General features: G+C 42.2%; 1 protein-coding gene across 2 annotated transcripts in view; it reads left to right on the top strand.

The window, feature by feature from the left end:
- LOC115111526 (adhesion G-protein coupled receptor D1-like) overlaps positions 1 to 14,139 on the top strand; it is a 74,515-nt gene that overhangs the window by 10,958 nt on the left and 49,418 nt on the right. For both annotated transcript variants that reach the window (XM_029637666.2, XM_065016505.1), the window contains one exon: positions 14,008 to 14,137. In XM_029637666.2, coding sequence (XP_029493526.1) covers positions 14,008 to 14,137 — 130 coding nt within the window. The remainder of the gene's footprint in view (positions 1 to 14,007; positions 14,138 to 14,139) is intronic.

Here is a 14,139-nt window from a genome sequence, read left to right on the forward strand (position 1 = left end):
TATTTTTGATTTTGACCCCCTCTTTGTTCAGGGACACATTATTCAATTTCTGTTAGTCACATGTCTGTGGAACTTCTTTAGTTTATGTCTCAGTTCTTGAATCTTGTTATGTTCATACAAACATTTACACATGCTAAATTTGCTGAAAATAAACGCAGTTGACAGTGAGAGGACGTTTTGTTTTTTGCTGAGTTTAGTAGAAACATTTCTAATTAGCTAAAATGATAACGTTGTCCGTGATGAGATTTGAACATGCAACCATTGGGTTACTAGACGTTTGCATTATATGCTACCCATCCACGCCGTCCAGTCTCCCTCCTTTAATTTTTTTGTCTTAAGTAACTTTCTGTTTTATGTAACCGTACCAAACACAGCATAGCATACTAATTTGAGTGTCAGATACATTAACTATGAGACCAAGCTGGAGGTGTGGACTTAAGTCACATGACTTGGACTCAGTTTGACTCCGAGTCAAAAATTTGATGAATTGAGACTCGACTTGATATAAAATAAAATAACTTGAGACTTGACTTTGACTTGCAGCCTCAAGGTTTGAGGCTCAACTTTGACTTGAGACTGATGACGTGAAATTATCTGGACAGCGTTTGTAACATTTTGTCACAAATTTTGTGGCACAGAGTCTCCTTGGCTTAGGCTATTCTCCACGCAGCCAGAGACGGTATGGCACTTGCAAGAAAATAGATTGGCTAGTGAAACACACACTCAGCTCTCTGATTGGATCAGAAAGCGGTCAATCATTGCAGGTCAGGTGAGCAAGCCCAGTGAGAAGGTTTTGGGGGGTTCGCCAGTGTGAAAATGAATGGGAAAAATATTATTTTAATAGGCTACATATAGCCTACCATTTGTATTTTATCAGGGGTTGCTGCAGCATCGTTAGCACCCCTACTTCCCGTGGTTATGGAGGCCATATGCCGATGTGTGCTCATGATCTGAGGAAGGGGGAGGAATGGGACATTTTATAATGTAATATTTTGTAGTTAAAATCCAAAAAGGCATTCTGATTGGGCACCTATATAGCCATACAATGTCATAAGGTACCACCTTAATTACCTTGTTTAGGAAGCTCATGGATCACAGGGCAGGGTCAAATTGACAGTGTCTTTTCTCACGGAGGGAAAAAGGTGGTTCACTATTGCAGACAACTACAGCTAGCTTCATTAAGTTTTGGTAGTGGTACACAGAATAATTATAGCTAGTTCGCTAAGCTTTGGTTAGAATATATATCTGAAAATGGCTGGCCACTGCCAAGAGCAACAAAAACTGGGGACCACCATGTCGACGATGCCAAGCTCACCGAGCAGCCTGCTAGCCCGACCACCGAGGTTGAGGAGCCTAGAAGCAAATGCAGTACCCACCCATCCCTTACACTGCCTGCTGACCAACTAGATGGAGAAGAGCAATGGCCTAGCACCAGCACAAGGGTAACATCACAACAAACACCTGCACCTCTGTTACCCCTGCCACTAGCACATGACAACCTTAGTGATGAGGAGCCAGGTTTGTCTTGACACTTATCCGATACACATTTTCAGTGGGAGAAAGCGGGCCTTTTGTAGTGCCTGGTTCAAGGTCTGCGTTTGGTTGTGGTGCACCTTATGTCATCTGAGGATTTGATAGAGGACTTTTTCAGTATGTCTATCTTCTTTAGGAAACACACAGTAGCTTTTTATTTAATTGTTTTATTTAACTAGGCAAGTCAGTTAAGAACGAATTCTTATTTTCAATGACGGCCTACCCGGGCCAAACCCTAACCCGGACGACACTGGGCCAATTGTGCGCTGCCATATGTGACTCTCAATCACGGCCAGTTGTGAAATAGCCCAGGTTCAAAACAGGGTCTGTAGTGACGCCTGTAGCACTGAGATGCAGTGCCTTAGACCGCTGTGCCATTCGTGAGCCCATAGTACTGCATAGTACACTGGGGAAAAACTGAAATTACTTGGACTGGCCATCTCGCCACAGTGTCAGTCATTTTGAAATTGTGCTCAGTAAAATCGAATCTACTTGCACATATGGCACAGATGTGAGACTTGAGGCCACAGGCTTATTCAAAGCAGTGACAGAGCCAAGCTTAAGTTTATTTCTAACATGACTCACAAAATAGCTGGGGTTCCTCAATCCTAACAAGTTACTGCAGTTTGAAGCTACTGATCTACACACCGGTGCCAAACTTGTCCACACTGTACGTATGGGTGCATTGAAAACCTGCGATGTGAATTTGAAAAGCTTTGGGAGGCATGCCTGGAGGGCACGAGCACACCAGCTCCAAGTAAACGACTGAGACTCATGAGTAAATCTCTGCCAGAGTACAATGTGTACAGTAGTTGTAAAGCACTGTGGACCAGCATAATAAGGGAGTGTAAAATACTGTTTTTCAGCTCATAGGATGCCATGCTGGGGGAAATTTCATCACAATTAAAATAGTCAACGGGTGGAAGCTCTGTGTGCCATTGATCTCAAGAGCCCAAACGTTTGGGATGTGAGCAATACCAAGACATTGTTGTATCTAACCAAAACTGAACCAGTGGAAGCAGAGTTTATTGTGAATCGGAAATTCTTGCAAAGTGAAATCGCAACTGCAGCCAACAACAACAAATGGACCCCACTCATTGTTTTTCAAAGACATGGCGGGCCTTTGTCAGCAGTGCTGACTGTACTGTTGGCACTGAAACATGGATTAACATTTGGTGGCATCTACGTTTGGGACCTTCTCCACTCTGAAGAACGTATTCAGTGAACACAGACGCAGTATGTTACATCAACCAAAAGCACAGCTTGTCCAGCTGGCGTTTGAGAGGGACATGACAAGTACATTTCGACCAGGAAGGAGAAGGGAGTCAGAAACTTCTCATAAGGTGCGACACATCATTGAGGAAGCTGCAGCTCTTCTAAATGGTAAGCTACAATCTTTATGGCCCTGGACACCATGCCAGAATATTCAATTAATTGTTTTTCCCTCATGCCTGGTTGTTTGGCAGTTTTTTGAATGTAATTTAGGCCTTCACTTTTTACTTCAATGCATGTTAAATTTACCTGTGACTTGCTTTTGGGGGTCTAATTGCTATTGATAGATATACAGCTTTGCGTTATTTGATGGGTATAGGGACATTGACCCATGTAGCCTATTGGTTGTGCACAGAGGTGAGCCCTGGCATGGTGCTCCTATTTGTATTTGTATTTATTAAGGATCCTGGGGTCCAGCAACATTAAGGCAGTTATATACAATAAAAAAAGAACACTTTTCACAACACATTGTGTTCTCTCAGGCCACTACTCTACTACCACATATATGCAATACAAAATCCACGTGTACGTGTGTGTAGAGTGCGTATCTTATCATGTGTTTGTCTGTCTATACCTGTATGTGTGTCTCTTCACAGTCCCTGCTGTTTCATAAGAAGTATTTTTCTGATTCTACTGCTTGCATCAGTTACCTGATGGGGAATAGAGTTTCAGGTAACCATGGCTCTATATAGTACCCTGCACCTCCCATAGTCTGTTCTTGACTTGGGGATTGTGAAGAGACTTTTGGTGTCTTGTGGGGTATGCATGGGTGTCCGAACTGTGTGCTAATTTTTTAAACAGACAGCTCGGTGCATTCAGCATGTCAACACTTCTTACAAAAACAAGTAATGATGAAGTCAATCTCTCCTCCACGTTGATGTTAGCTCTCTGTGTACATTTAAGGGCTGCCCTATTCTGAGCCAATTGTAATTTTCCGAGGTCCCTCTTTGTGGCACCTGACCACACGACTGAACAACAGTCCAGCTGCGAAAAAACTAGGGCCTGTAGGACCTGCCTTGTTGATAGTGTTGTTAAGAAGGCAGAGCAGCACTTTATTATGGACATATTGTTGTATCAATGTGTTTTGCTATGACAGTTTACAATCCATGGTTACTCCAAGCAGTTTAGTCATTTCAACTTGCTCAATTTCACATGATTTATTACAATATTTAGTTGAGGTTTAGTGGATGATTTGTCCCAAATACAATGCTTTTAGTTCAGTGATTTCACTCGCTGTAGTAGCTGACGTGTATAGTGTTGAGTCATCCGCTAACATAGGCACTCTGGCTTTACTCAAAGCCAGTGGCATGTCATTAGTAAATATTGAAAAATGTAAGGGGCCTACACAGCTGCCCTGGGGAATTCCTGATTCAACCTGGATTATTTTGGCGAGGCTTCCATTAAAGAACACCCTCTGTGTTCTATTCGACTGGTAACTCTTTATCCACAATATAGCAGGGGGTGTAAAGCCATAACACATATGTTTTTCCATCAGAACCATGATCGATAATGTCAAAAGACGCACTGAAGTCTAACAAAACAGCTCCCACAATCTTTTTATCATAATGTTCTCTCATCCAATCATCAGTCATTTGTTTAAGTTCAGTGCTTGTTAAATGTCCTTCCCTATAAGCGTGCTGAAAGTCTGATGTCAATGTGTTTACAGTAAAATACCATTGTTTCAGATCAAACACATTTTTTTCCAAATGTTTACTAAGGGTTGGTAACAGGGTGATTGGTCGGATATTTTAAACAGTAAAGGGGTCTTTACTATTCTTGGGTAGTGGAATTTATTTTGCTTCCCTCCAGGCCTGAGCGCACACACTTTCTAGTAGGCTTAGATTGAACATATGTCAAATAGGAGTGGCAATATCATCCTCTGTTATCCTCAGTAAATTTCCATCCGAGGTGTCAGACCACGGTGGCTTGTCATTGTTGATAGACAACAGTTTTTTCACCTCTTCCACACTCACTTTATGGAATTCAAAATTACAATGCTTGTCTTTCATAATTATGCTTGGATGTGTAGTGTCAGCGTTTGCTAATCTTGCCAATGAAAAAAGTCATTAAAGTAATTGGCAATGTCAGTGTGTTTTATGATGAATGAGCCATCTGGCTCAATGACTGATGGAGCTGAGTTTGCCTTTTTGCCCCAAATTTAATTTAAGGTGCTCCAAAGCTTTTTGCTATGGTCCTTGTTGTTCACTTCGGGGATGCTGAAATTGGTATTGCATCATTTCATCTCACTGACTGGCGGTAGGTAGCCTTTTGTCCATGGTCCTGAATCAATGGTTAAAGTGTGTGCTTTTTTAATGAGCTCATCTTGGGCTATCAGTCTTCATGGGGCTTCTTTTCAACATCACATGCTTTCTTCTGTGCTAAATGGCAGGTGGTGTGTATATGGTGGCATTTCAGATAGGCGTACATTTTTGTACATTTTGTATGTCGCAGTAGTATAGGGCCAGTATCGTGTGTAGCCTACTAAAAGAAGTAGGCAAATGTTCACTCTGTTATCATTCATTTGCATTACAGTCATTGTGTGATAGGTTACTGTGAAAGTGATGCCAATACTATGAAAACGACACAGCCTACTTTATCGCTCTGCTCTCTTCCTGTAGCGTGTGTGTGTGTGAGTGTGTGTGTGTGTGTGTGTGTGTGTGTGTGTGTGTGTGAGTGTGTGTGTTGCCCTCTGAATGGGCATTTACTCTTATTCGTGGCAGATTCAAATTGGGTGCTGTCATGTAGGAAATTCCACATCAGCTATGAATATAAAATATGCACTTTGTTTGATTTAGTTAGCTTTTCTGAAACACGCCCACAGAAAATATTGCTTACTGTCGGTTAAGCTCATTGCGTAATGTCACAAATTCAACAGAAATGTAGCCTATAGTTGTACTGATTGAAGTTTAAGCTATGAAGCCTGTAAGAATCTTTGCGTCGAGCTGTCCTGTGCGCAAATGATGTGCAGGTCTATGGCAGCTACTCTGCATTTCGGATACAGTTTACAGTATTTCTTGGGGCACATATCTTTCTTGTGTTATTATATAAAACAATGGTTATTGATGTGTACGGCTACATTTCAGATACATTTTCATACATTTGAACAACTGTATGACCAATCTACCTTGTTTTATTAGGGCTCCAAAGCAATACTAGTTGTGCCCCCCCCCCCCCATTGATTTAAAATGCTCCCTCAGGCATGTCATCCTCGAGCTGGGTCTGATGATATCCCTAGTTGATATTCACTGCTAACATGAATGACTTTCAGCTCAAAATGCAGGTGTAAAACACACTTTATTTCTTTATCTTGCACTTTGAAAATGTATCACTGTTTATGGCTGTAATGACAGGCTACATTTGCTCAGCGATTGTGCACGTGTGCGGGGGTCGCAAGCATTGAACCACTCCTTTTTGGGATTGCGGGTCAAAATGTTTGAGAACCACTGAACTAGCGAACAAATTGCTGATTTGCTGTACAGCTAGCTATACACTGTAAAAAAAAAGACTCAAAACACTATGATTGTGTAATGAAACTATGAGAAGTAGTGCACCTAAGCTGAGATCTGGTGTTTGCAGAGTGTTTGAATTTAAACCCAATGTCAGTGTTATGATACACAGAAAGTTTTAAAAACAGAATAGAAGTATTCAAATAGAAGTTCTCAAATGGAGAACTGCAAATGTTTTTTTGCCTAAATATTGATTTTTAGAAACAGGAGGAGTCAGAGAAGGAGTGGAAGTGGGACAGTTGAAAGCGGGAATTGAACCCCCGACTTAGTAAGATGGTACGACGACATTTCATTGGAATTTCATTGGAATTTTACACTCCACAACACAGCCACACTGTAAAAAAATATTCTGTGGTGAATTGAAATATATATATTTTTTTAATAAAAATAACATACTGTAAACCTAATCAAATCAAATCAAATGTATTTATATAGCCCTTCGTACATCAGCTGATATCTCAAAGTGCTGTACAGAAACCCAGCCTAAAACCCCAAACAGCAAGCAATGCAGGGGTAGAAGCACGGTGGCTAGGAAAAACTCCCTAGAAAGGCCAAAACCTAGGAAGAAACCTAGAGAGGAACCAGGCTATGTGGGGTGGCCAGTCCTCTTCTGGCTGTGCCGGGTGGAGATTATAACAGAACATGGCCAAGATGTTCAAATGTTCATAAATGACCAGCATGGTCGAATAATAATAAGGCAGAACAGTTGAAACTGGAGCAGCAGCACAGTCAGGTGGAAGTTGAAACTGGAACAGCAGCATGGCCAGGTGGACTGGGGACAGCAAGGAGTCATCATGTCAGGTAGTCCTGGGGCATGGTCCTAGGGCTCAGGTCAGTTGAAACTGGAACAGCAGCATGGCCAGGTGGACTGGGGACAGCAAGGAGTCATCATGTCAGGTGGTCCTGGGGCATGGTCCTAGGGCTCAGGTCCTCCGAGAGAAAGAGAGAAGGAGAGAATTAGAGAACGCACACTTAGATTCACACAGGACACCGAATAGGACAGGAGAAGTACTCCAGATATAACAAACTGACCCCAGCCCCCCGACACATAAACTACTGCAGCATAAATACTGGAGGCTGAGACAGGAGGGGTCAGGAGACACTGTGGCCCCATCCGAGGACACCCCCGGACAGGGCCAAACAGGAAGGATATAACCCCACCCACTTTGCCAAAGCACAGCCCCCACACCACTAGAGGGATATCTTCAACCACCAACTTACCATCCTGAGACAAGGCTGAGTATAGCCCACAAAGATCTCAGCCACGGCACAACCCAAGGGGGGGGGGGGCGCCAACCCAGACAGGATGGCCACAACAGTGAATCAACCCACTCAGGTGACGCAGCCCCTCCAGGGACAGCATGAGAGAGCCCCAGTAAGCCAGTGACTCAGCCCCTGTAATAGGGTTAGAGGCAGAGAATCCCAGTGGAAAGAGGGGAACCGGCCAGGCAGAGACAGCAAGGGCGGTTCGTTGCTCCAGAGCCTTTCCGTTCACCTTCCCACTCCTGGGCCAGACTACACTCAATCATATGACCCACTGAAGAGATGAGTCTTCAGTAAAGACTTAAAGGTTGAGACCGAGTTTGCGTCTCTGACATGGGTAGGCAGACCGTTCCATAAAAATGGAGCTCTATAGGAGAAAGCCCTGCCTCCAGCTGTTTGCTTAGAAATTCTAGGGACAATTAGGAGGCCTGCGTCTTGTGACCGTAGCGTACGTGTAGGTATGTACGGCAGGACCAAATCAGAGAGATAGGTAGGAGCAAGCCCATGTAATGCTTTGTAGGTTAGCAGTAAAACCTTGAAATCAGCCCTTGCTTTGAAAGGAAGCCAGTGTAGAGAGGCTAGCACTGGAGTAATATGATAACATTTTTTGGTTCTAGTCAGGATTCTAGCAGCCGTATTTAGCACTAACTGAAGTTTATTTAGTGCTTTATCCGGGTAGCCGGAAAATAGAGCATTGCAGTAGTCTAACCTAGAAGTGACAAAAGCATGGATTAATTTTTCTGCATCATTTTTGGACAGAAAGTTTCTGATTTTTGCAATGTTACGTAGATGGAAAAAAGCTGTCCTCGAAATGGTCTTGATATGTTCTTCAAAAGAGAGATCAGGGTCCAGAGTAACGCCGAGGTCCTTCACAGTTTTATTTGAGACGACTGTACAACCATTAAGATTAATTGTCAGATTCAACAGAAGATCTCTTTGTTTCTTGGGACCTAGAACAAGCATCTCTGTTTTGTCTGAGTTTAATAGTAGAAAGTTTGCAGCCATCCACTTCCTTATGTCTGAAACACATGCTTCTAGCGAGGGCAATTTTGGGGCTTCACCATGTTTCATTGAAATGTACAGCTGTGTGTCATCCGCATAGCAGTGAAAGTTTACATTATGTTTTTGAATAACATCCCCAAGAGGTAAAATATATAGTGAAAACAATAGTGGTCCTAAAACGGAACCTTGAGGAACACCGAAATTTACAGTTGATTTGTCAGAGGACAAACCATTCACAGAGACAAACTGATATCTTTCCGACAGATAAGATCTAAACCAGGCCAGAACATGTCCGTGTAGACCAATTTGGGTTTCCAATCTCTCCAAAAGAATGTGGTGATCGATGGTATCAAAAGCAGCACTAAGGTCTAGGAGCACGAGGACAGATGCAGAGCCTCGGTCCGATGCCATTAAAATGTCATTTACCACCTTCACAAGTGCCGTCTCAGTGCTATGATGGGGTCTAAAACCAGACTGAAGCATTTTGTATACATTGTTTGTCTTCAGGAAGGCAGTGAGTTGCTGCGCAACAGCCCTCTCTAAAATTTTTGAGAGGAATGGAAGATTCGATATAGGCCGATAGTTTTTATATTTTCTGGGTCAAGGTTTGGCTTTTTCAAGAGAGGCTTTATTACTGCCACTTTTAGTGAGTTTGGTACACATCCAGTGGATAGAGAGCCGTTTATTATGTTCAACATAGGAGGGCCAAGCACAGGACGCAGCTCTTTCAGTAGTTTAGTTGGAATAGGGTCCAGTATGCAGCTTGAAGGTTTAGAGGCCATGATTATTTTCATCATTGTGTCAAGAGATATAGTACTAAAACACTTGAGCGTCTCTCTTGATCCTAGGTCCTGGCAGAGTTGTGCAGACTCAGGACAACTGAGGTTTGGAGGAATACGCAGGTTTAAAGAGGAGTCCGTAATTTGCTTTCTAATAATCATAATCTTTTCCTCAAAGAAGTTCATGAATTTATCACTGCTAAAGTGAAAGTCATCCTCTCTTGGGGAATGCTGCTTTTTAGTTAGCTTTGCGACAGTATCAAAAAGGAATTTCGGATTGTTCTTATTTTCCTCAATTAAGTTAGAAAAATAGGATGATCGAGCAGCAGTAAGGGCTCTTCGGTACTGCACGGTACCGTCCTTCCAAGCTAGTCGGAAGACTTCCAGTTTGGTGTGGCGCCATTTCCGTTCCAATTTTCTGGAAGCTTGCTTCAGAGCTCGGGTATTTTCTGTGTACCAGGGAGCTAGTTTCTTATGAGATTTGTTTTGAGTTTTTAGGGGTGCAACTGCATCTAGGGTATTACGCAAGGTTAAATTGAGATCCTCAGTTAGGTGGTTAACTGATTTTTGTCCTCTGGCGTCCTTGGGTAGGCAGAGGGAGTCTGGAAGGGCATCAAGGAATCTTTGTGTTGTCTGTGAATTTATAGCACGACTTTTGATGTTCCTTGGTTGGGGTCTGAGCAGATTATTTGTTGCAATTGCAAACGTAATAAAATGGTGGTCCGATAGTCCAGGATTATGAGGAAAAACATTAAGATCCACAACATTTATTCCATGGGACAAAACTAGGTCCAGCGTATGACTGTGACAGTGAGTGGGTCCAGAGACATGTTGGACAAAACCCACTGAGTCGATGATGGCTCCGAAAGCCTTTTGGAGTGGGTCTGTGGACTTTTCCATGTGAATATTAAAGTCACCAAAGATTAGAATATTATCTGCTATGACTACAAGGTCCGATAGGAATTCAGGGAACTCAGTGAGAAACGCTGTATATGGCCCAGGAGGCCTGTAAACAGTAGCTATAAAAAGTGATTGAGTAGGCTGCATAGATTTCATGACTAGAAGCTCAAAAGACGAAAACGTCATTTTTTTTTTTGTAAATTGAAGTTTGCTATCGTAAATGTTAGCAACACCTCCGCCTTTGCGGGATGCACGGGGGATATGGTCACTAGTGTAGCCAGGAGGTGAGGCCTCATTTAAAACAGTAAATTCATCAGGCTTAAGCCATGTTTCAGTCAGGCCAATCACATCAAGATTATGATCAGTGATTAGTTCATTGACTATAATTGCCTTTGAAGTAAGGGATCTAACATTAAGTAGCCCTATTTTGAGATGTGAGGTATCATGATCTCTTTCAGTAATGACAGGAATGGAGGTGGTCTTTATCCTAGTGAGATTGCTAAGGCGAACACCGCCATGTTTAGTTTTGCCCAACCTAGGTCGAGGCACAGACACGGTCTCAATGGTGATAGCTGAGCTGACTACACTGACTGTGCTAGTGGCAGACTCCACTATGCTGGCAGGCTGGCTAACAGCCTGCTGCCTGGCCTGCACCCTATTTCATTGTGGAGCTAGAGGAGTTAGAGCCCTGTCTATGTTGGTAGATAAGATGAGAGCACCCCTCCAGCTAGGATGGAGTCCGTCACTCCTCAGCAGGTCAGGCTTGGTCCTGTTTGTGGGTGAGTCCCAGAAAGAGGGCCAATTATCTACAAATTCTATCTTTTGGGAGGGGCAGAAAACAGTTTTCAAATTAATTAAATTAATGCAAGTCATTTCAATTATTTGTTAATTTAATTTGACCCATTTTTGGGGGGAATAAATCCAACATAACATTTTGCTCAAAATGTAAATATATTTTATAAGGATAAGCAAAGATTGAGAAAAATGTTGTTACTGATCTCATTGGAAGTCTGGTTTTAATCTCCTTGCACTTCCTATTTTACCACATAGCTCAATTTTGACAGGATTGTGAGTAATTAAAACATTTCTGACTTCATGATTATTTTACACAATGTTGTATATGCATATTTGAAGAAAGAAGCATGTATAGTTCTATGTAAAAAAAAAACTATTGTTACAGACACCTGGATAGCTGCAGTGAAATGTGTCGTTTTACAGGGTCGTACCCCTGGAGAAAATTTGGGTTAAGTGCCTTCAAGGGCACATCAACAGATGTTTCAACTTGTCGGCTCAGGAATTCAAACCGGCGACCTTTCAGTTACTGACCCAACACTCTAACCGCTAGGCTACCTATCGGCCGGTATTAGTGTTAGTATTAAGCACCATGTTATGCCATGAGTTGTAATGGATCATGATGAACAGCTTTCAAAACCATCAGGCAAAATGACATTCAATGATGAGACGACCCATTCCCACATTTCCAACTTTTAATGGTAGAGGTAAATACAGTATCCTGCAATGTTTACTGTCAAACCTCTAATTACTGCTGACGGATTGAGCACTGTGCTCAACAATGCCTGCTAAAATGGGTTAAACTGGCAAACGATCAGATACATAAATCAATGTCGAACATTAAAATAAGAAATGATCTAATTCTGAACTAGACAGGATTTTAAACACCATAATCGTGTTTAGGAGATTTAGCGAGAGGAAACAACACCAAAAGAGAAGGTGTATAATTCTGCACTAAACAGAGCTCGAAACACCAAAATTGTATTGTCAACCTTTTCTGGTAGGGCTCCCAGTCCCTGGCAAGGTGTTGCAGAACACTTGATTAAGTGGTGTTACAACATACCATGTCATTTTTCAAAACATCTCAAGATGATGTGTTTCAATACTCCAGCAAAGTTCAAGTTTTGGCTCCTTCACATTGGTGGCAACAAGCAACAATTACTGGCATAGGCCGACTGGTCTTTTGGTATGTCAAAATTGCTTGAAATATATCATTTACTCATGAAACTTGCATTTGGAATTTGTTTTTAAAATGTATTATTACATCATCAAAATGTGTTGTAGACTAAATAATGAAAAGGGCTGTCTGATAACCTTAATAAATAAACTAAGGTTTCGTGACCTTGCGACTATAAGGTTATATCTACGCAAAGCATAGTTCTGAGATATTGAGCATCAAAGATTTCACATACCAGATCTCAGAACTGTTTTGTAGAGAATTGTTCTTTCATAATCCGTTGAGGTCCTCACCTTAAAAGTATCTAAAGTACAGAGTATCAAAATCCTGAGACATGTGTAAATCATTTGTATCTTATGGCTCTGGAATGTTCTGAAAGGTTCTATCTGACACTTCTGAATTAGAAATGTTCCGTTTTTAAGAAGACTGCAGCCATTTGAATACATCAATTATATAAAATATCACTACCAAGATAGTCAGTACTCTTCATCAAATGCATTATGAAATGAATTAAGATCATCAATTACTGTCATTACTGAACAACAATCATTTACTTTAAGCTTTCTGACAGTGTTTTTTTGTTGTTGCCTGAGTGCCATTATTTATTGCTGACTAGACTAGCCTAGACCATACTAAGAGGGAGATGGAAAAGACGTGTTCTGATTGGTCCATCTATATTGTTCAGGCTTGTGATTGGATTGCAGAGAGAACCTTATAGCACCAAGTTCAAATGTGTTTATGCAGATAGAACTTTTTTCACTTAAAATTAACTCTTTTAAATATCTAACTTCCCAGTGCAACGTCTGCTTCCAACTCACACTCTCAGACACATAGATCCCCTGAATGCAGCTAATTCTCCAGCCCACTTTCCAGCTCACACTCTCAGACACTTAAATCCCCTGAATGCAGCTAATTCTCCAGCCCACTTTCCAGCTCACACTCTCAGACATGTAAATCCCCTGAATGCAGCTCACTCTCCAGATTCCCAATCACCCGAATTCTGATCACCTGTTCACACACCAATATGTCATTATCACACACTATTTAGTTCAGTTCTTTGCACCCCATCTTTTTGAGGTGTTGTTTGCTTTTGACACACTTCTCTTCCAAGCTCTGTTTTTCCCGTCATTACGTCTCCCGTGTGTGATAGTTTTTGCCTACCTCACTAACTACGCCTTTTGCCTATTCCCTGCCTGTACCGGATTTCCTGTTATCTACCTATTGCCTGATCTCCCGGACGATGTTACTAGGCTTTTCCCTGCCTGTACTGTTGCCTTTTGGACCCCCTGTGTTTGACCTGCAGCCTGCCCCTGGACCCAGCTACCTGCCTCCTCCTGTGGTCCTTTACATTAAACACCTGCTGCGCCCTGCGCTTGAAACCAGCTCTCTGTCTCCCTTGTGTTCATTACACACAGACATATGAATAACCATCTAAAGATCTATTACACTGTATATGTGACTCGGCTTGACTTGTCTTGCTCTTAGAATGCACGACTTGTACTTGACTCGAGACTCAACCCATTCTATTTGGGACTCGACTTGAGACTCAGACCTTGTGACGTGAGACTTGCATGTGACTCGAATAACAGTGACTTGGTCCCACCTCTGTGTATATATAGTCCCACTCCCAGCTGATAACACTCTTAAAGCATGCACAGTAACTTTTTGGTTTTATGGTCTATATCAATTGTAATTTACCAACTCTCAAAACCAAAACAAAATACAGTAAGCTGTCAGTGTATCTCTGTGAGTGTGAATGTTGTTACTGGACCGTTCGGAGCAGGAGTCCACCCCTGTGGTCAGTGGGCTGATTGAGACAGTGGATAAAGTGATGGTCCAGATGGTGTCCAGCCTGGAGTCCAGCCCCAGCCCTCACTCTCTCATCTCACTGGGAGGAAAGTCCTTTGTAGCAGGT

Source organism: Oncorhynchus nerka, unplaced genomic scaffold (genome assembly GCF_034236695.1).
Source record: "Oncorhynchus nerka isolate Pitt River unplaced genomic scaffold, Oner_Uvic_2.0 unplaced_scaffold_2___fragment_2___debris, whole genome shotgun sequence".
Taxonomy (NCBI): Eukaryota; Metazoa; Chordata; class Actinopteri; order Salmoniformes; family Salmonidae; genus Oncorhynchus; species Oncorhynchus nerka.